At 40.4% G+C, this 23,426-nt stretch overlaps 1 protein-coding gene across 1 annotated transcript in view; it reads right to left on the reverse strand.

Annotated features, from left to right (window-relative positions):
• The window catches only part of Dhc98D (Dynein heavy chain at 89D), a 322,849-nt gene that overhangs the window by 244,429 nt on the left and 54,994 nt on the right, over window positions 1-23,426 (reverse strand). The window contains exon 15 of the mRNA XM_067773518.1: window positions 12,338-12,490. Coding sequence (XP_067629619.1) covers window positions 12,338-12,490 — 153 coding nt within the window. The remainder of the gene's footprint in view (window positions 1-12,337; window positions 12,491-23,426) is intronic.

The raw sequence follows: 23,426 nt of genomic DNA on the forward strand, positions 1-23,426 counted from the left end.
GCCTACGTGTTTTACTTTGAAACCGAATGGCAGCTGCAAGGCAGATAATAAGCACTCAGGACTATACGGCAAACCAGCAGAAGCCATTAGAAAATTTTCAAAAATGCGTTCAGAGATTAGGGAGGATATGTAAAACGCATGTGCTAAGGATGGATTGTTCCCCGAAACATGGAAAAGCAACAGCTTGTATTAATTTGTAAGGATGCTCGACACATCCTGAAAGCTTGTTGATAAGCTCCTAAAACCATGTATCGCAGACGCCGTAGAACAGGCAGGAGGACTATCAGCCAGACAGCATTGATTCAGGTCCGGAAAATGCACTTAAGGCGCAATTAAAGACGTCATGACAAGTGTAGGGCACGGCGAGGTAATGATAAATCCAAGCGAGTTGTCCTCAGATAAGCTGGCGGCTTTAAAACAGCGATTCCTAATACCATGCTACCTACAGTGCGTCATAAGAAGCTACCTCTGTCATCGCACCCTTATATCAAACTCCAGGAGGTGAACGTACCATGAATGTTACATGCGGAGCCGCACATGGATCAGTTCTTGGCCCTGATCTGTGAAACGCCAGTTAAGATGAAATTTTCAATCTTGAAATGCCTGATGATTCATTCTTAGTTGGATACACAGACGATATCTCAGCAGTCTTTAAAACACAGAAGAAGCACGCACAAAGCTCAATCTAATTATGATACGCACGAAGGACAGACTGCGGACAGAGTTGATATTTCTAAACAAAAAATCAAATGCCACTAGAAGTTAGCTTTCAAAGCTTCCCCAGAAATATAACATCAAAGAAGGTTGTGAAATATCTAGGAGTGCGATCAGATTCCCAACCAACATATTGGGCGCAAATACAATATGCGGTTGAGAAGGCATCTAAGCAGGTATCATTGCTAAACAGGATGATGGTAAACATTGGAGGGCCAAAGCAAAGGGAAACTGAAACTTATCCACGTTATTGTGCGGCTCTGTACTGTGAGCAAATTTAATTCGTAAGAAGAATCTTTGTAAACTTTTACAGCTGTACAGCCAACAGCAGCTTTGACAGTAGCCTCAGCTTAGCAGTACAATTACCATTGACTTATTTGCGCTGGAAGGAAGAGGGAAGGTTATGGGAAACAAAAAAGCAGACTGATTCGCATGAAAGTCGTTAGCAAGGAGAAAGAAGGGAAGAAACATTAAGGCTGTAGCAAGAATGTTGGGAAAATGAACGAGTCAGTTGAACAGCGAAACTAATAACAGATGTTGAGGCATGAAGCGCCAGAAACTTTGGCCAGATAAATTACTACGTTACCAAAATGCTCTCCGGTAACGGTTGTTTCAAAAAGTATTTGCACAGAATACAAAAGGCCGAAGACCCAAAGTGCGTTTACGGCGATGCAGACGAGGACGATGCTGACAACCGACATTCGCTTGAGGAAACGGTCGGTCAGGTCACTGTCGATAATGTTACAGCAAAAATGCGCAGAAGAGGGGCAAGAATTCAGTAATATCGTAGAAATTACAAACCGAACAAATTAGCGGCACCTGTCCCACATTGCAGCCTTCGCAAACGCTAAAAATCCATCGCCAAAACTATCAAACAAACAGCATCAAGTACGCAGAAAAGTGCACAACGTTTAGTAGCATATGATTACAAGGAATAACAGCTTAACTCTAATACTCTTACATGTGACTTAGGCGTAGGCGAAGGTTGAAATTCGGGGACTGAATGCAGGAACAACAGAAGGATCTTAAAATATGAGAAATATGGAATGCCACTCTGAAGTTATGCAAACGTGATACCGGGATGGGCGACTGCTCCAAAGCTTAGTCCGCGGAGACACGGTTGATGTGACGGCAGCAAATATGGTGTATTATGCATTTTCCATCGCAACGCACAAAACAAATATATCTGTTTTCCTCGTTTTTAGGAAACTTTTGTTTGAGTGTTGTACTCAGAGGGTAGTCATTCGGTACCATGTAGATGTTCTATGCTGTGTGCTGTACTAAAGAAAACTTCTAGCCTAAGTTTCGGGCTACTAACTAGTTATGGCTCAGTCGAGTAGGTCCAGAGAAGGATCTACTTTAATCAAAGCTTAGCTGGCTCTCACAAGTTATCAAATGTTTACTTTATGAGTAAAAAGCATTCCAACGATGAAATCTAAATTTAATGAGAGACAAAAAAGTGTGTATATATCTTCCATCTCCGACGTACCAAAAGAGAATTCATTGGAAAATACCATTACAACAATAACAGATACAGCCAACGGCTTATTGTCGCTTTTAATTCGTATAATAAACACTTCAATTTAATTCGTTTTCTTGGTTGGTGGGTGAGCTGTGTGGGTTTATTTTCTTGGCAGGCAGATGCACACAGAAATGTGGAGAGCATGATGAAGAAGAAGATGAATATTTCCATAGAATAAGCTTTAACAGGATGCGCACATGAAACGAATGCAGCAGAAGCCAAATAGAAAATGCATGCCAACAAACAGAAGTGGTGAAGTGAAAACGTAAAACGCACAATGCCAACTGACGGGTGAAGATGCAGCAGAAGGACGTGTGACAGCAAAAATGAGACAGCGATGTCGATAGACGGACTAGCGGACGTCATGCCAGCAAATGAGAGCGACAGGATTTAAGTAGCAGCATGCAATGTACATGTATAGGTATATATGTACATATTTCGCTAGAGATGGAGTACTTATTTGTATGTGTAGTTCACAGTGTGATTGAAGCAGCAGGTGCATTTGAGCGGTGGAATCCGGACTATTGTAGTCCGCGTACCATGAAGTGCTTAATGTAATATAATAGACAATAATAGTGTCAGCAGCAGCAGTTGTGAAGTGTGCGTATATAACATATAATACCCACGTTCGCACGCATACCTGTCCCAAAAGGTGGAGGATGATATCAGTCAGGCGTGTGCCGTTTACGAGGGTGTTCTGACAGGATAAGTGCTTAAGTTGCAGTTGCGTCAACATACATGTATATTGATAGTCAGGCGACCAATAGGGCAACAATTCACACAGAACTTCATCAAGAAGTGTCATGAAATGGAAGCAAGCATTGGGAATATTTTGCTCAGGCCGGACAATATATCTATACTAGGTTTCCAGTCATATAGCGATGGAAGATTACGAAGGGGCTGCTGCACTCGATAAACAAACGGTAGACATCCCAAATTCCTTGAAAGAAATTACAAGGAGACATGAGTTGCATATGATCTATCAAGCTGGAAAAAAGAGCGGTGCGGTAAAATGTCTATGATAATGTACACATTTTTTGATATAAGACTCACAAAGTGGCTCGTATTTCTGAAGAGAAAAGACTCAAGCCTTACGATAGGCATAATCATCGAACACTGTCTTCTCGTGTCACATGATTATAAGTTAGGCCTCGTCAGTAGCAGCAGATGTAAAAAGTGCTAGCTGCAGGAAGAAATGTTTGAGCACATTTTGAGTTCGTCCCGTTCGCTCACAAGGTCAAGGCTCCAGATAATAGAAGCGGCAAAGTTGCTAGATCTCAGCAGCAATTAAGCTAGGTACTAAAAAAATTTATTGTTTTTGTCAAGAGGACGAAGAGTCCTCGTACAATTTGTGTTTTTCCGTTTGGACGTCATTCAGTCTATTTGAGTTCATTCTTGAGCGGCCAGTTCGGCCAAACCTAAACCTTCTAATATAAACAATATTGTTCAACCTAAAATTACATTTTCCAGAAAAAATGAGTTTGCATGTGTGTTCGCTGTGCACCAAACATTTTTTCACATGTATGTATGTAAATATGCTTATATTTGAATGCTGAAAGATGTGTTACGTGAATTTTTATGCTGGTTTGTAAAAACAAAATTAAGTCCTAATTAAAACTTTTTAGAAAGCGGATCGCTAGAAATTTTGACAGAGGAAACTAAACTAACGAAAAACCATGGAAAGGCAAAGGGAGATGGACATTGGGAGATACATGTAGTTAGACGAAGGGAGCGATAGAGAGGGATAAGGACAGGAAGATAGAGAGGAAGAGATAAAGAGAAAAAAACGGATGGTGAGAAAGATAGGCAGAGAGAAAGAAAGGAAGGCGTAGGAGCGCAAAAAAGGGGAAGGGTGGAGAGAGATACGGCTAGAGAAGGGAGAAAATGGAGCAAGATAAACACCTCTTAGTATTCATGCAGATAAACCTAAGTAAGGGAAGAACATCGTCTGCAAGGTCTGGCTAATTGAAGAAGAAGTTTTTTCATAAACGCCCCAGCTTTTGAAAAAAAATTCTAAAATAGGGCGTTCTTTTACCGAACTCTGAGATAGGGCGTTTATCAAAAGTTTTATGAGGTACGGTGTTTTGAAAAACGACAGCCGAGTTGGGGTGATATTCCACTCTGGCGTCGATATGTAAATGCCAATACTTCTGTAGCGTTACTGGGCTTTCTCGGGAAAAACGAGTGTAAGTTCTTAATTATTTCTGGATAAAATTGCCTTATTTCGAGACTTCTTGGAGTCCTTTGAAATAGCTTAAGGGTATATTTCTGGAACAGATTAGAACGAATTCGGAATCACTTCAATACCAATACTGGAAATATTTTGGGAACCAATTGGCTAATTTCGGAAATGTTACCAAGAGAATTTTTAAACCATTTCAATAAAAAATTTATATAAAAGCAGGACTGTCGAATGCATTTTGGGACTTATTTTGAGATAATTTCCATATCAAATCGGAGCTTTTTTTCAAATAAGTTCCCTCTTGTGAAAAAGTTCCCGATTTTATAAAATTGCCAGGTTTGATAAAAGTATTCGGTTCTACAAAAGCACTCGGTTCCATACAATTAACCGTTCCTAGAATGTAACCGGCATTGAAAAATTTAGCCGGTTCCGAAGAAGAAAAACCAACCTAATTTTTAAAATAAACTAGTTCTTCTTGGTTTCAAAAAAAGTATCCAGTTTTAAGACATTGGTCGGCTTTTAAGAAGAAATAAGACTCAAAATACTTACCGGTTCCAAGAAAGCTACCCACTTTCGGGTTATGCTGTTATAGCCGTGCATATTAATCCCTATCTTACAATGCTGTAACATTTTTCTTGAGAGCAGTTTTGAAGAAAAGCACTTCCCAAAATATTTTTCAAATACGCACTTGATAACTATACTAGGATTTAATTGAAGATCGCCCGTGGTTGCACAACTAGGGATAGATTTTCCAAAAATACCTTATCTTAGCAAAGAACGAACTCAATTAGTATTGCGGAAGTGAATTTTTGAACTAATTCTGAGATTGGGCATTACCGCCTCTGCATGGCTGAGAGCATGCTACCAAAAACACAAGGCTAAACAAGGAAAGCTGAAATCGCATCGGTGCACGAATAACTTCGCAATTCGGCTTTTACCACTGCTCTCTGAGAGAACTGGCCAACTCAACAAAAGGCATTAGCAGTGGGAGCATGTGCCTAGAGCTCTAACTTGCAGGATGGAAAGTAAAATTATGTTTTCGGCTGCGTCAGTTGAAGGCAATGCGTCCCCTCGCAGTAGAACTTGTACCGTCTCCAAAGCTTATTTTGAGAAATAACGTTAACCTTTCATTGTGTAAGTGGGTGTTAGTATCGGCACTGCCGAAAAAAAGTTTTCAGTACAATGAAGAATGTAGCATTGTCACAAAAAGAACTGATGCCTATATACCCACCAGCGGGTAAGGAGGCTTAAAATATAACCACGAATGTCTGTCTATTGTAACAGGCGAGTAAAACGCTTAAAAAACGTTGCCAACCTCACCTGCCCGAGGACAATCCTGTTTCTTTAACAGTCGAGGCTATGGCTACCCCAACTTCCACTCCCTAAAATCATATGGGCCGTTGAGATCGAATGCAATAATGAGTGTGCGATGCAACGCTGATTTAAAGATGGAAGCGACACGATTTAGTGCCAGAAAATGTAACCTAAAGGCAAAAGTTGGAAGGTTTCATGCCCGAGGAAGATTTATGTAAGAATGAAAATGACGATTTGGTAACAGATGCTTGTAGAATGTTCAGGGCAGGGAGTTCTTCTCTTCGCTTGGTGTTCTCAACTGGAAATAGAGCATATGCAGATTATTCCTGTTAACGTTGATATGACAGGCCGACTAGAAAGCCAGTTAGTAAATAAATATGCGAAATTGCAACAATAGAAGCAGGAAAACAATGTTTCATTTCTTCTTGCACCTCTATCTTATCCGCTAGCCCTTGTAAGATAAAATGTACATACTCTGGTAAATATATATATATATGTTTGTATGTTGGTATGTGACTATATAACTCCTTGAGTATTCGTTAAAATGCAACTATAGAGAAAATCCAATTAAGTTCGCATTGAAGTCGGAAGCAATAATAAAATAACAAAAACAACAGGAAAATTTTACAAATAAAACACAAAGAGTTGTGAATATTTACGTGGTATGTATTGTGTTCGCAAAAAAAAAGGTAAAAAACGTATGGAAAATTATGTGGATAGTGGAGGGCAGAGACAAGCATATCCAGCAACAAATGACTTCTGAATCAGCCGTACGGGATTAATGGATGGCACACTGCGTAGACGGAGGACTTCAGGTTGAGAGCAAACGCAGAAACATAGTGAAGCACTGAATAATCAAAAAAATAAAAATAGAAATTTTCGTTATAATTAACGAACTAAAATCGAACTTTATAATCCTTAAATAAGTATTCTCATACCAAGAACCAATCCAACGCTTTCGGAATTTGTTTGACGACCAAACGAATAAAATCCAATTAGGTAACCCAAATGGTGCCAGTTAACCCACAGAAAGACCGATTGGCGTGACTTGTTGGATGACCATAACCACTTAAATGTTAAGGCGCAATTTAAGAAAGAAAGTAAGGTACCAGGTCTTACGTTATAAAATATCTCCGTCCCTTTGAAGAATACTACAAGTTTTCTAGGGCTTAGCTTAATAGCTGCCTCAAGATGTGTCAACTCTGCCGCCTCTGGAGCCTTGAACTGGCGAGCGCAGGACACGAACACTCAACTGTTTCTTCCTGCACCTCGCACTTCCTACACCTGCTGTTACTGACGAACTCAAACTTATAAGCATGTGACGACAAAAGGTAATGTACAGTTAATATGCCCATCGTGAGCCGTAAGTCGTCTTCTCCATTTAGAGATATATGCAACTTTGTGAATCTAACGTAGTAGGATTTGCACATAACCTAAGACATTTTGCAACCCCACGCTGTACCCTCCTTTCACAACCCATCGATTTTTTTTCCTTCTATCCTTTTATGGCTGGGAAAGTAGTTAAGATGTATTGTCCGGCCTGAGTGAAGTCTCTTGCTGTTTTTGCTTTCCAGGAATCTTCTCGATGAAGTACTGTGTGACACTGTTGCCTTTTTCGCTCCCCCAGCGGGTTAGGGGCTTAGAATATACCCGCGGTAGGTATGTCTGTCGTAAGAGGCGACTAAAATACCAAATTGATTCAAGGGGTTGCTAGCGCAATACATAGCTTCTCCAACCCAATTGTCAATCTCACCTACCCGTGGCGAATCCTGTTTCTTTAACAGCCGAAGCTTTGCCGACCCAAGCTACTCGTGGATCTAGGGCGTGGGAGAGCGGTATAGCCTCGAAGGTTTCATGTGGTCGTACCAAATCATTCCCGAGATGATTGGGCTAGTACCTTAAGGGGCCTCCGGGGAGTGTCCTTGTAGCTACAGCCACAACAACAACAACATCGCCTCTTTCGCCGCCTGACTATCAATATACAGTGGAATCGCGAAAAATTTAAATCTCGAGAAAGTTAAATGCTCGGCTAAGTTGACCGAGCTTGAACGTCCACGTAGCGCTCTAAAAAGTTAATTATAGGTTAAATTTTCTGAGCTTTTTCCAAAGTCAACCGTTTATTTGGCAATAAAAACAATTCCCCCTGTTCTTGTTGTTGTAGCGATACGGTTGCTCCCCGAAGGCTTTGGGGAGTGTTATCGATGTGATGGTCCATGCCGATTACAGATCCGGTACGCTCCGGTAACACAGCACCATTAAGGTGCTAGCCCGACCATCTCGAGAACGATTTATGTGGCCAAATTAAGCCTTCAGGTCATTCCTCCCTCCCCACCCCCAAGAGAAGCTCGGGGTCTCCAGAGCCACATCTGTTAGTGAAACAGGATTCGCCGTGGATAGGTGAGGTTGAAAATTGGGTTTGGAGAAGCTATATACTGGCCTAGCAACCTGAAGGGTTGCGCTACGCAGCCCCTTGAATCTGGTATTTTAGTCGCCTCTTATGACTGGCATACCTACGGCGGGTATACTCTGACCCCCTAACCCGCTGGGGGCGCGGGTATCCCCCTTTTTCTGTGTTATTGTCAAAGATCGGTGGTATTGGCGTCAGCATTGACGACATTGAAAATTAGAACGACGCTCAAGTAACGGAAGATGACGAATATTGCAAAGTGTGCGATAATGATAACGAAGAATCAGCTATCGAGCAAGATATGCAACAACAGAAAGTGATTCTGGCAAATTAATAAGTACATATCGACGAGCTATACGAAAAGTAACACTCACAAAATTTATTTCACAGGTTTTTTTTGGAAAAAATTTTAAAGTGTTACTTTTCATATGGCACGTCGATATTTACAATGTGAATAAATTAATATGTATGTTCTGTGAACTTGACAAATTAAATCTAACAACAGTACAAATTAAATATAAGTTTATGCTCTGTAATGATTAAAACTAAATCATTTAAATAAATTCAATATTTTATATCCCAAAAACTATGTTTATTACTGCATTTTTTCAAATTTGAAAACGGCTTGGAAAAGTTAATATTTCGGAAAAGTAAACCACCCTTCGGACATTTTGGTTAACATCACGGCTACAATCTTTGCCTGATATACACTGCAGAATCTGCAGCCTGCACTTATTTCTGGACCGACACAGTGAACAGCAAACCGGACCCCTTCCATTCGTTTGGAACCAGCCAGTAAGTTTTGCCATTTCCGCACCCTTGTGCTAACCCTCTGGATCTATTGTGGCCCCAAGATGTCCCTGGAAGGTTAGGCATGGGTTAATGTAGTCTGTTCGCCCTAAATTAGATGGCGCTATACTGCTATGGCCATTAGGCCTTCACTTCAGCTGCCCCGAGGCCTTAAGCCTTGCTGCAGTTGCTTACGCTATATTTTGGGTCATTGGTTCGCAGGCGGTACATGCAGAATATCATGCAATGCTGCTGTGGGGGTTGTTTTTGGGCTTATTTTATACTAAGCATTGATAGTCCGCATACTCCTTGTTTTTTGGTATTGGAGTTTCCACGTCACCTTAATATCTAGTATAATTCCTAAATACTTGGTGCTGTGTAAAAACAAAATTTTGCTTTCAAAATTCTGTTTTACAAAATTCTGTATTACAAAATTCTGTATTAAAATATAATGTTAACAATATTAAAGATGTTATGTAATTATTTTGAAAAAGTGCGCCATGCAGAGTAATTCTGCGTAGCATACCCTTCTGCGTAGGTAACCTTTGGGCGCACTTTAAAAAATAACCCTTAACCGATCCAACACCGGCTACGCCATGCCATGATTCCGGAGTTTGACTTCCAGAACTAAACATGCAGAATTTTGAAAAAGCAGAATTTTAAAAAGCAGAATTTTAAAAAAGCAGAATTGTGTTCAAGCAGAATTTTTATGTAATTTACAGAATTTTCTCACCCAGAATTTTGTTATACAGAATAATGACACGCTCCCGTTTTCTTCAGCATTGCTGATAATACCTAACTTGCAGCGATCCTCGGTTAATAGATTTTATGGCCTCGCATAGACCTTATAGCGACGTGATCAACCCTACATAGAGCCAATCCAATTAGTTATGACCGGATGTACTTCAATCAAGTTGAGACTGTCCATGATTGCTACCCCTGTGGGCTAGGGGAAAGAATATACCCACGGTAGGTATACCGGTCGTAAAAGGCGACTATAATACCATGGGTACCCAATCCATGAGTAAGGTGTTTTACTTGAAAGGTAGCAGGGTGGACGCGGGTATCACCCTGTGGGAGCCTAGGCAAGGTCTTTATAAAAACTGCTACCGCGGGAGTAGGAGAAGCCAGTGTGATCTGATGCGCGGCATCGAACGATGCTTTGTACTCAGGTCTCACCTCCTATCTTGGGATGGCCCCCTTGTGGGAGCATCGCGGTGGCTGTGGTTTCAAATAAGAGTTCACTTTATGACACGCACTGAGTAGACTTGTTTTCCCTTGGGGGGCCAAGGACCCAAGGGAATTCGGTCTCTTGCTTGTTACAGTATACCCAAATTTCATTGGGAAGCTGACCCTGAGGGGCAGATGAAAGGTTGGTCACATCCCATAATTGTGGCATCCGGAGATGTCGGTAATATGATGAAACACGGATGAAAGATGGTGAAGAAGAAACGTATGTCTATCGTCAGCCGAAAAACAATCGATAATTGTACGAGTGGGCCGGTACTCATCTCGTCTTTTGAGATGTTTGAGGCTGCTTTGGACTGCGTAGCGAATAGGAGGCGTTCGCAGAATGGATGGCCACATCCAAAAATGTGGCAGATTTAACGATGTTAGATCACTGCAGTGTGGCAAGCTGCTGTTGCAAAGATACTGCTGGGGCGGGAAAGCCCCCCAACACAGGTCTATGGTTGAAAAGGTTGGCCACTGCCCTAAATTGTGGAATAAAACGGAGCGTAATTGAAGAATAATGAAGAATAATGAGGAAGATTATACAACGAAGCGAGTTGTTATAAGTTGTATACCACAGTAGCAAATAACGATGAATATGTGGGCATATATAAAGTAGGAAATAATGCAGAACAAAGTTGCATAAAACTGAATAGAACGTTTAGCTGGGTTCAGTTGCAACATGATCTTAAACGCACAAGTACCAGTGACTAGCGAGATGTGTCTTGTTGTGCAAGTGGTTTAGTAACATGATGCGAGTGTTTGTGTCGTAAGTACTTGTGAGCATCACTTTCTGTTGTGCCACATCAGACAGTTTTATTCACAAGGAATTATATGACCCTCTCACTCTATAGAACATTTAAGTAGCTATTCATGAGGAAAGACCCTTGCGCTGATAGATTACATCGGTAGTTGGTTCACGGCGAACGGGCGTTTTTGATCATAACATGTGGTACATAGCGTTGGAGGGAGGTGCCGCCTTCAAGCAATGTCTGGGCAAAATCAGCTCCGTCCTCAACAATGTATTATACATTGTTGTAACACTGCAGGACAGAAAAGGTTGGTCACATTCCTAAATTGCGACAAAAACACAAATCTCGATCTGATTGACCTGACAATCAGATACCCGAGATTATAAAATCAATGAAAGAGGGAAACTGAGGCAAGCACGGAACTCGCGGTGGAGTTACCGTACAACCGGGTGCCATTACCCGAAAATGGAAGGGGAGGATGGATAGTCCTCCTCGGCTAAATCAAGGCTGGTTGACTTGAACACCCCAGCTCACCGATTGGTACCAACTTGTTGGGCCGAAGATCAACGGACAGTGATCTGTGTTTTACACCGGAGGTAGGTATAAGAAGACAGGGACTCCTGTAAGCACTTATTGACTGTCCATGATTGCTCCTTTTGAGACATTAATGAAATCCCCGGCAAAGTCCAGAAAAGCACTTCTGGTGTTCCAAGGCTTTCTTTATATTAATTACCAACCTATGTAATGCAATAACAACTAACTCTCCCTTGGTGTAAGCATGTTGTGCTGAAGAGAATAATGCTTCATCCATGTTGGATTATATATTTACACATCTATTAGTTTCTGCGGGTGGGCAGAAAAGATGTCAAACTAATAGACTTGTATTCTTTCGGATGCTGCTGAGCGATTCTTCCCGCTTACGGCTCTCCAAGTATGAGAGACGTAGTTCAGTTTTATGCAGCCTTCAAGCCATTTTTAAAGTCATTCTACAATCGTTACACCTGCCATTTGCAACATAGAAAGATTTCATCTTGACAAAAGTTTGTATCGCCCATTAAATTTTGGAAATGATTGTAGTCTGGAGCTACGGTCATTTTACCTACCATATCAATTCAATTAATCAAGAAATTAACGTTACAGTCCCCAAACTTTTTGTCAGCCATTGGTTCGAAGTACATAAAAAAGCATCTTTATGTCTGATGTCAATCATTAATGAGTTCATATTAAATTATATCTCAAGGGATTTAACTAAAAACTCTATAATAATCCGCTTTCTGAGTTTCATACGTTAGAAATTGACGATAATTGAGGTGGCAAATGTTCATATGTGAACTCTGAACTCAATATTTACCTATAAATACGCATACATACTAACAAACAAGTCATCATATGAGTACGCAGAAAAGTTAGCTGTTTTTAAAACTTACCTCTTCCCAGAATGATGAAATTTCAACGGACGTCATATCGGCAAATTTTTGCTTAATTGGTTGCACCTTATCCATGCGGTAGAGTGATGAACGGAAGAGACGGTTCCAACGTTTTTCCAGATGATGTGCCATCAGTAAATCGTCAAAGTTGAACTACTCGTACACATTTACCAACATGAGGCAACCATACAACAACAAAGATAAAAGAAAAGAAAAATACTATACAGTTAATAGCTTGCCATGGCGTATGCCATAAAATAATAACAAGTAAAGGTGTCTAAGTTCGGGTGTAACCGAACATTATATACTCAGCGTGAACTTTAATTGTACATTGTTCATTTCAGATAAATTACTTTTCTACATAACACGTGGCACTGCCCGTTTAAAAAAAAATGTCTCCCCATTTCATCTTACAATAAAACTTGATAAGTGAAATATCATTGATTCAAAACTAGTTTTTGCTAAGTTATAGCTTATTATTTTCGTCTACGACCCTTTTAAAAATCTTTTATATTAAAGTGGGCGTGGTCCTTAACCGATTTCGTTAGTTTTTCTTCAAAGCATTCCTTATAGTAAAGGCAACCTCTCTGCCGAACTTTGTTACGTTAGGTTTAACGATTTTTGATTTATGATTAATAATATTTGTAAAATTGATTTTATCACAAGTGGGCGGTGCCACGCCCATTTTAAAAAAATGTTATCAAGAGTCTTAATATCAGTCCACATGTCAAATTTCAACATTCTAGGTGTATTATTTACTAAATAATCAGGTTTTTGTGTTTTCCTAAATGTTATATATACAAAAAGTGGGCGTGGTTATCATCCGATTTCGCTAATTTTCAATACCAATTTATTCTGGGTCCAGATAAGCTCGTGTACCGAATTTGGTGAAGATATCTCAATATTTACTCGAACAGACGGACGGACATGGCTCAATAAATTTTTTTTTCGATACTGATGATTTTGATATATGGAAGTCTTTATCTATCTCGATTCCTTTATACCTGTACAACCAACCATTATCCAATCAAAGTTAATATGCTCTATGTGCAAAGCACGCTGATTATAAAAAGTGTGTGGGGTTGTAGGTAGGTATGTGAATTACAAACAAAAAAGTAGGCCTTTATTAAAGATTTACACGTAAACCAACTTTAGTTAAATAATACAAGGCCGCAGCGGTATTACTTTTTATCAGATTACAGAAATGTGTCGCGAAGGCAAGTATTATTGCATGCGGGTTCCAGGGGGGGGGGGGGGGGATTTTTTTTGTATTGACTGTAATGAAGTATATAATACTAATCTACATAGTAATTTCTTATCACACAACGGATTTTTACTAATTTTTAATTTTTCTCGCTTTTTTACGTTCTGAGGGGGGGGGGGGGGGGGGCTTCTTTTTAAATATATGTAATAATAACGTAAAAGAGCAAGAAAAATGAAAAATTAGTAAAAATCCGTTGTGTGATAAGAAATTACTATGTAGATTAGTATTATATACTTAATTACAGTCAATATAAAACAAGTAAGGAAGGTTAAGTTCGGGTGTAACCGAACATTACATACTCAGTTGAGAGCTATGGTGACAACATAAGGGAAAATAACTATGTAGGAAAATGAACCGAGGGAAAACCCTGGAATGTGTTTGTATGACATGTGTATCAAATGAAAGGCATTAAAGAGTATTTTATGAGGAAGTGGGCCATAGTTCTATAGGTGGACGCCATTTAGGGATATCGCCATAAAGGTGCATCAGGGTTGACTCTAGAATTTGTTTGTACGATATGGGTATCAAATGAAAGGTGTTAATGAGTATTTTAAAAGGGAGTGATCCTTAGTTCCATAGGTGGACACCGTTTCGAGATATCGCCATAAAGGTGGACCAGGGGTGACCCTAGAATTTGTTTGTACGATATGGGTATCAAATTAAAGGTATTAATGAGGGTTTTAAAAGGGAGTGGGCCTTAGTTCTATAGGTGGACGCCGTTTCGAAATATCGCCATAAAGGTGGACCAGGGGTGACTCTAGAATGTGGTTGTACGATACTGGTATCAAATTAAAGGTATTAATGAGAGTTTTAAAAGGGAGTGGTGGTAGTTGTATATGTGAAGGCGTTTTCCAGATATCGACCAAAATGTGGACCAGGGTGACCCGGAACATCATCTGTTGGATACCGCTAATTTATTTATATATGTAATACCTGCCAAGATTTCAAGGGTTTTTTATTTCGCCCTGCAGAACTTTTTCATTTTCTTCTACTTAATATGGTAGGTGTCACAACCATTTTACAAAGTTTTTTTCTAAAGTTATATGTCGCGTCAGTAAACCAATCCAATTACCATGTTTCATACTTTTTTCGCATTTGGTATAGAATTATGGCATTTTTTTCATTTTCGTAATTTTCGATATCGAAAAAGTGGGCGTGGTCATAGTCGGATTTCGTTCATTTTTTATACCAAGTGATATAAAGTGAGCTCAGATAAGTACGTGGACTTAGTTTAGTAATGATATATCGGTTTTTGCTCAAGTTATCGTGTTAACGGCCATGCGGAAGGACATACGGACGACTGTGTATAAAAACTGGGCGTGGCTTCAACCGATTTCGCCCATTTTCACAGAAAACAGTTAGCGTCATAAAATCTATGCCCCTACCAAATTTCAAAAGGATTGGTAAATTTTTGTTCGTCTTATGGCATTAAAAGTATCCTAGACAAATTAAATGAAAAAGGGCGGAGCCACGCCCGTTTTGAAATTTTCTTTTATTTTTGTATTTTGTTGCACCATATCATTGCTGAAGTTGAATGTTGACATAATTTACTTATATACTGTTAAGATATTAAATTTTTTGTTAAAATTTTACCTTTAAAAAATTTTTTTTAAAAGTGGGCGTGGTCCTTCTCCGATTTTGCTAATTTTTATTAAACGTACATACAGTAATAGGAGTAACGTTGCTGCCATATTTCATCGTGATATCTTCAACGAATTCCAAATTACAGCTTACAAAATTTTAAATTACTTTCTTTTAAAAGTGGGCGGTGCCACGCCCATTGTCCAAAATTTTACTAATTTTCTATTCTGCGTCATAAGTTCAACTCACCTACCAAGTTTCATCGCTTTAGCTGGCTTTGGTAATGAATTATTGCACTTTTTCCTTTTTTTCGAAATTTTCGATATCGAAAAAGTGGGCGTAGTTATAGTCCGATATCGTTCATTTTAAATAGCGATCTGAGATGACTGCTCAGGAACCTACATACCAAATGTCATCAAGATATCTCAAAATTTACTCAAGTTATCGTGTTAAAGGACGGACGGGCGGACATGGCTCAATCAAATTTTTTTTCGATCCTGATGATTTTGATATGTGGAAGTCTTTATCTATCTCTATTCCTTTATACCTGTACAACCAACCGTTATCCAATCAAACTTAATATACTCTGTGAGCTCTGCTCAACTGAGTATAAAAAGGTCCCCCCACCAGGAACCGCGCATGATTATTGAGTACTATGAAGGCATGCATACCAGCTAGTTTGGTCTTTTTGCTTAGATATATCTTATTTTATTCGTCCGCGACCCTCTTAAACATCTTTTATATAAAAGTGGGCGTGGTCCTTAACCGATTTCGTTAGTTTTTCTTCAAAGCACTCCTTATAGTAATAGAATTTTGTTACGATAAATTTAACGATTTTTGATTTATGATTAATAATATTTGTAAAATTGATTTTATCACAAGTGGGCGCTGCCACGCCCATTTTAAAAATTTTTTACAAGAGTCTTAATATTAATCCACATGTCCAATTTTAACATTATAGGTGTATTATTTTCTAAATAATCAGGTTTTTGTGTTTTCCAGAATGTTATATATACAAAAAGTGGGCGTGGTTATCATCCGATTTCGCTTATTTTCAATACCAATCTATTGTGGGTCCAGATAAGCTCGTGTACCGAATTTGGTGAAGATATCTCAATATTTACTCAAGTTTTCGTGTTAACGGACGGACATGGCTCAATTAAATTTTTTTTTCGATACTGATGATTTTGATATATGGAAGTCTTTATATATCTCGATTCCTTTATACCTGTACAACCAACCGTTATCCAATCAAAGTTATAATACCCTGTGTAGAAGTACAGCTCGGTATAAAAAAGTGGAAAATAAGGCAGGAGAAAAGGAAGAAAGAAAGTTAGGTAAGGTAAGTAGTTCATTTCTTTTTCAATAGTACTATCGATTGTTAAATTTTTTGAAAACCATCGGGGTTTAAATAGTAAAAACGAATATACCATTGTGGATAAGATAAGTGTGATGACTTCTGTATAGAGGTCAAAATTACAAATAGAACCGATCACCTGATTTTAAATTGACTATCGTGGTCTCATTCTGTATCTCTTTCTATCACCCGCTGGAGATAGCCATATTGAATATCCTGTCAAAACGCTGACAAAACGCTAAAAAGTAGCCATCTTGAACATCCTGTCAGGCAGTTGACGGATAAGATATCACACTTCTTTTATCCACAATGGCATATACTCCACACATTTTGTTGGATGTTGAAGCTGACCAGCATTTGTAATAAGATAGTTTATGATATTATCGAACTTAGCGATTAACGGCACTATCGAGAGTTTCGCAGCCTTATATCACAGAAGAAGCAAAAAGTGAGTGCCCGATATCTTGGCGTAGTTGGTATTTTTGGATCAAAGAATTGCTAGAGAGTTTGCAAGTATTCGTGTATCTGCGATTTATTTTCACGGCTACTAAATGATCACGGTAAATCGGATTGTCTGACTGGGCCAGTAATTCCCATTAAAGATCGCAATAATTTTCTATAGCCATTTCTCAAGTTGAAAGCCACATCATTCTCTAAATGTTCTCCAATATTATGGTTTTCAAGTTGATATCCAGCATCTTTCTTCATTTGTTCTCTAACCTTTGATATATATTGAGAAATTTATAGTTCTTGAGCTGATCTTGAAGATAATTTCAATTATTCTCCAGCCAAAGAGAAATGTTTATAAATTTATGGTTCTCATATTTATATCCAGCATACCTCTCCTAAGCGCTTATGTCACCAGATCGTAAATTTAGTGAAGTTTTTTATTTAGATACATGTTTTATGAACAATTATTTTATTTTTTGGTAAATACAACTACACGTATATGTAAGAAAAAACAAATTGAAGTTGAACGAATTATATTTTAAAGAAACAGGTCAATGCAAAAGCACTTGTCATGTCTAATGCCCATATTGTGAAAACGCATTCTAGGGTTATTTCTGGCCTACATTTAAGTGAATATATTTTGAAGAAAGTATGATATTGAGATATAAGATATCATAAGTTAATACCCCCGTATTTGGTAAAAATACATCCAGAGGTTGATCTGATACAATTTTTCGTATATATCTCAGAACGTGGTTGAGATATCGAAATCAAAATAATTTTTGAAGAGCAAGTTAAAGAAAAAGTAAATAAAAAAAATCATGAAAAAATTAAGACCATATTGGATCTTCTAGGTTATCCCGCCTTCATTATGATAAATTTATATTTGTAACCGCGTAGGTTACAACTGGGTTCCGGAAGTCCTTTAATACCAACAAGATAGCACTCGGCCGGCGTTATGTGGTGTTAGCATGCTCCACCAACCATCCCGATAATCCTAGGCTCAAGGTCCAGGAAAGCATAATTAAACCATTACTTACATAATTGGCGCTTAACCGTCTAAACGATTATGGTCGTACAACAAGGCGCGCCAGTCGCTCCTTCGCTCCGCCAACCGGCGCCAATTGACCACACCAAGGGAGTTTAAATCGTTTTCCACCTGGTCCTTCCAACGGAGTGGGGGCCGCCCTCTACCTCTGCTTCCATAGGCGGGTTCCGATAGAAACACTTTCTTGGCCGGAGCATCATCTTTCATTCGCATAACATGGCCTAGCCAGCGCAGCAGCTGCGTTTTAATTCGCTGGACTATGTTGATGTCTGCGTACAGCTCGTACAGCTCATCATTAAATCTTCTTCGGTACTCGCCATCGCCAACGCGTAGAGGTCCATAAATCTTTCGAAGAACTTTTTTCTCGAACACTCCCAAAGCCGATTAATCTGCTGTTGTCATGGTCCATGCTTCTGCCCCATATAGCAGGACGGGTACGATAAGTGACTTGTAGAGTATGATTTTCGTTCGCCGAGAGGTGACTTTACTTTTCAATTGCCTACCTAGTCCAAAGTAGCATTTATTGGCAAGATTGATTCTCCGCTGGATTTCAGTGCTGATGTTGGTGCTAGTGTTGATGCTGGCTCCCAAATAAACGAAGTCTTTTACTATTTCGAAATTATGGCTGCCAACAGAAGCGTGGTTGCCAAGGCGCTTATGCGCTGACTCTTCGCTGGATGGCAGCAGGTACTTCGTTTTGTCCTCATTCACCATCAAACCCACCTTTACCGCTTCTTTTTCCAGTTTGGAGTAAGCAGAACTAACAGCGCGGGTATTTAGGCCGATGATATCAATATTATCAGCATATGCCAGTAATTGCACGCTTATATAGTATATTGTTCCAGTGCGGTTAAGTTCTGCAGCTAGTATAATTTTCTCCAGTATCAAATTAAAGAAATCGCACGATAGGGGGTCACCCTGTCTGAAACCTCGTTTAGTTTCCAACGGCTTGGAGAGGTCCTTCCCAATTCTGACTGAGCTGATGGTGTTACTCAACGTCATTTTGCACAGCCGTATAAGTTTTGCGGGGAAACCAAATTCAGACATAGCGGCATATAGGCAGCTCCTTTTCGTGCTGTCGAAGGCGGCTTTAAAGTCGACGAAGAGGGTATGTGTGTCGATTGTCTTTGTCGATGGTCGATTTACCAGGTCTGAAGCCGCACTGATAAGATCCAATCAGCCGGTTCACGGTGGGCTTCAATCTTTCACACAATACACTTGAAAGGACCTTATATGCGATATTAAGAAGGCTGATTCCACGATAGTTGGTTCATTTTGCAGTATCCCCCTTCTTGTGGACTGGGCAAAGAAGACTTAGATTCCAACCGTCGGGCATGCACTCTTCCGCCCATGTTTTGCTAAGATGCTGCTGCATGCGCCTTACTCCCCGCCACCGTACTTGAATGGCTCCGCAGGCAATCCATCAGCGCCCACGGCCTTGTTGTTTTTCAATCTGGTTATAGCTATTCTAACTGCGTCATAATCGGGCGGGGGGACATATATTCCATCATCATCGATTGCGGGATGGGGTTCTTCATCTCTGCGCGCTGAATTGTTGCCTCCATTTAGGAGAGCAGAGAAGTGTTCCCTCCATAATCTAAGCACTCTCTGGACATCAGTTACAAGGTCGCCGTTTTCGTTCCTACAGGAGTTTGCCCCGGTCTTAAAACCTTCCGTCTGTCGCCGTATTTTTTTGTAAAATTTTCGGGCGTTATTCCTGGTGGCTAGCAGCTCAAGCTCCTCGCACTCACGCCTTTCTGCTTCTGCTTTTTTCTTCCTGAAAAGGCATCTCGCTTCCTTTTTCAACTCACGATAGCGTTCACACACTCCTCTTGTCGCGCTCGCTTTTAAGGTAGCCCTGTAGGCAGCGTCTTTTCTTTCAGTTGCAACGCGGCATTCTTCATCGTACCAGTTGTTTTTTCGTGGTCGTCGGTAACCAATTTTTTCCTCGGCGGCAGTACGAAGTGCTTTGGAAATATGCTCCCGCTGCTCCTGTATTCCTTCAGGATGAGTTGTGCTCTCAGAGAGCAGGTGTGAGAGTCGAGTTGCGAAATCATTGGAAGTCTGTTGTGATTGAAGCTTTTCGACGTCTAGCTTCCCTTGTGTTTTTTGTTCCTTGGTTTTAGCCGCGTTGAGGCGGGTGCGTATTTTGGCTGCAACGAGATAATGGTCCGAGCCGATGTTAGGTCCTCGGATCGTGCGCATATCTAAAACACTGGAGGCATACCGTCCATCTATACAACATGATCGATATGATTGCGAGGGTTTCGATCAGGAGACAGCCATGTAGCATGATGTATCTTTTTAAGCATGAACCTCGTGCTGGATATGACCATGTTTCGAGTACCGGCAAAGTCAATAAGCCTCAGTCCGTTAGGAAAAGTTTCATTGTGTAGGCTGAACTTTCCGACTGTAGGGCCAAAAACACCTTATTTGCCCACCCTGGCGTTAAAGTCACCAAGCACGACTTTTATATCGTGGCGGGGGCAGCGCTCGTATGTGCGTTCTAATTGTTCATAAAAAGTGTCTTTCACCTCATCGTCTTTCTCCTCTGTCGGCGCATGGGCGCAGATGAATGATATATTAAAAAATTTTGCTTTTATTCGGATAGCGGCGAGACGTTCGTCCACAGGTGTGAACGCCAGAACTTGGCGACAAAGTCTCTCTCCCACCACGAATCTGACGCCGAAACTGCGTTTATTCGTATGGCCACTGCAATATATGTCACAATTTTTGATCTTCTTTCTTCCTTGCTTCGTCCAACGCATTTCCTGGATGGCGGTGATGTCAGATTTTGCTTTGACGAGGACATCAACCAGCCGGGCATCTGCACCAATCCCATTCAGTGAGCGGACGTTCCAGGTGCATGCCCTCAATTCATTGTCCTTCAAACGTTTGCCATGGTCGTCATCAGTAGAGAGTGTATTTATCCGAGGCTTGTTTTTATATTTCATTGGAGTATGGTTTTACGTGGCAGGTCCCAAGCCCAGCGCACAACCCGCTCAGCGGGGGTGAAAATGTTACTTGGCACGTTTATATAGGGAGCCGCTTGCTCCAAGACAGACGCCCGCTTGCGGCCGCACCTAGAGGTGTACAGACGCTGCCGATGAGATCTCCCCCGGCTAGCCCTCAAACCGATTATGTCAGAGTGGCATTACCAGGTTGTGGCCTTCTCACATTAGCTCACCACTAAACCACCCTCCTTTTAAAGCATTAGCAAGAAGTTTTTTTAATTGAAAAATAAAATAGAAAAACATCTTCTGTGGTGTAGGGTAGGTCTTAGTAAAAACACTATGCCGCTTAGTTCCGTTTACCACTACTGAGTGTGAGCATCCTATCGCGGCCTAAATTAGGAGCGGTTTACTTGGCCGGTCGATGGGGTCCTCAATTATACTGAATCAGTTCATAATATAACCTAAAGTTTGTTCAACAACCATACTGAAAACGATATCAAAAACAAGTACCTATGTTATAAAATAACTCCGTCCTCTTTGTAAATACTTGAAGCCCTGTAGGACCTATGCTGTTTGTTGCTTCTAGATCTGAGAGATGTGCCACTTCTAATAGCTGGATTCTTAGCTTTAGGTGCACAGGACACGTGTACAGTACGTGATCTGTAACATATCGCATCCCCCCAGGGTACAAGATTCCGATATTGAACATTTGCAAAGCTTTTTTACTGTCGAAAGATTAATAATCCGAATACCAAAACGAGTAGACATAGCTCTTCCACTATACACTGTCCCACAATAAATATGGCACTCAGGAAATGCATAACTATTGTAACGAATTTACTGCAATTTCCCTTATTTGCAATCTTCTGCTAACGTTCGAATCACTAAACTGTTGAATAAATAACTCCACTATTCAATAATAAAAATGGCCTTTATTAAAGTTCTTGACAATAACACTACTATTGCTCGTCAGATAGCGTCTTAAATCAAACTGATTGTTGCGCCTCTACTGTTGCCGGCTTTTGTACTTTGTGATTTCCCGTTTGAATACTTCTAGGCTCTTCCAGAATTTACTTAGTTACTGCTATATAATTATAACTACAGATGCACGAGTATAGCTTCTCATATGCGCGGTTATTTGTGAGCGACACTTCCACAATAATAATTGCATACTTTTGGGAGTATCTCAGATAAGATAACTGCATGTGTTTGTGTATCTCTTCTACGCTGCGTGTACGTACATATGTGTAGACATAACGATTGATCTATTGATGTGCATACAAGTCACTGCTTAGCATCGCTTACAGATGACAGTACCCTTAGTGTTGCTAATATTCGTAACACTGCCTTCCACCTAAGTCTGATCGTCCCGATCAGACAAATCTCTCTATCTAAACGCCGCTAGCATCTCCAAATGTACCACTCTTCTATTTCGTTGTTTCCCAATGGTTTGTATGCGGTACATGATATCACTGATCTTCTTCACAACTTTGTACGGGCCTTCCCAACTGCACCGAAATTTGGATAGAACACCTTTCCGCCGGTGAGGGTTGTATAACAGTACCAAATCTCCCGCCAAGAAACCTTCCGAATTATTGTTCTCATCGGACCTGCGTTTCATCTTACTTCTCATTATCTTGGATCGTTCCTTCGAACTATGTTGTTTGGCCAATGAACTACTTCGCAGAGCTTGCGCTTGATGGATTGGCTTCGCACAATCAGAATCGTTCCCTAGTTTCACAACAGTGGTGCGCCCTGGCTTGAAACTACCCTCGCACTCCTTCTGGGAAATTCTTTCCTTCGTTTTCGTGCGACGCTTTGGTTTTGTCAATGCAAGTGTTTCTCTCGCAGGTACTTTGGATTTCGCTTTATTTGGCTCTTCGATCCATCAACCTTTACCGTTGACTTCCGTAGTCTTTGTTGAGTCTTCTCCACCAGTACTAGATTACTGCTGAACTCTTCCTCCAAACTAAAGTTAAGTGGTATGTCCTGGTTCCGATAATGCATAACCCTTCGATCGACCTTGATGTCATGGTCAACAAAGAAGTCAACTCCCAATATGACTTCATCAACAATCTTCGCCACAATGAATTTGTGTAGAACCATGACCTTCCCTATTAAGATTTCTTGCTCATCTCCTCCAGCTTTGCGTTTACGGCCACCCAAGTTGGAACTACCAGGACCAAGATCGCAATGACGTGCAATGTGACCGCACTTCCCGCACTTGAAGCACTGGCTTACACAGAAGCGGAGCTGTTTCCTGAATCAGAGCATGTAATACCGTTTCTGTGATTGTAGGTTTTGGGTTTGCGTATGTCGCTCGCTTCGTTTCCACCTCCCGTATGGCATTTATAAAGCTCCGAATCTTCACCCTTTCAGTGTATTGCACGGGTGCGTCCGCATTCGCTAAATGTGCCAGCCTTTCAACATCCGAC

The sequence above is a fragment of the Eurosta solidaginis genome, chromosome 1 (genome assembly GCF_040869045.1).
Source record: "Eurosta solidaginis isolate ZX-2024a chromosome 1, ASM4086904v1, whole genome shotgun sequence".
NCBI lineage: Eukaryota > Metazoa > Arthropoda > Insecta > Diptera > Tephritidae > Eurosta > Eurosta solidaginis.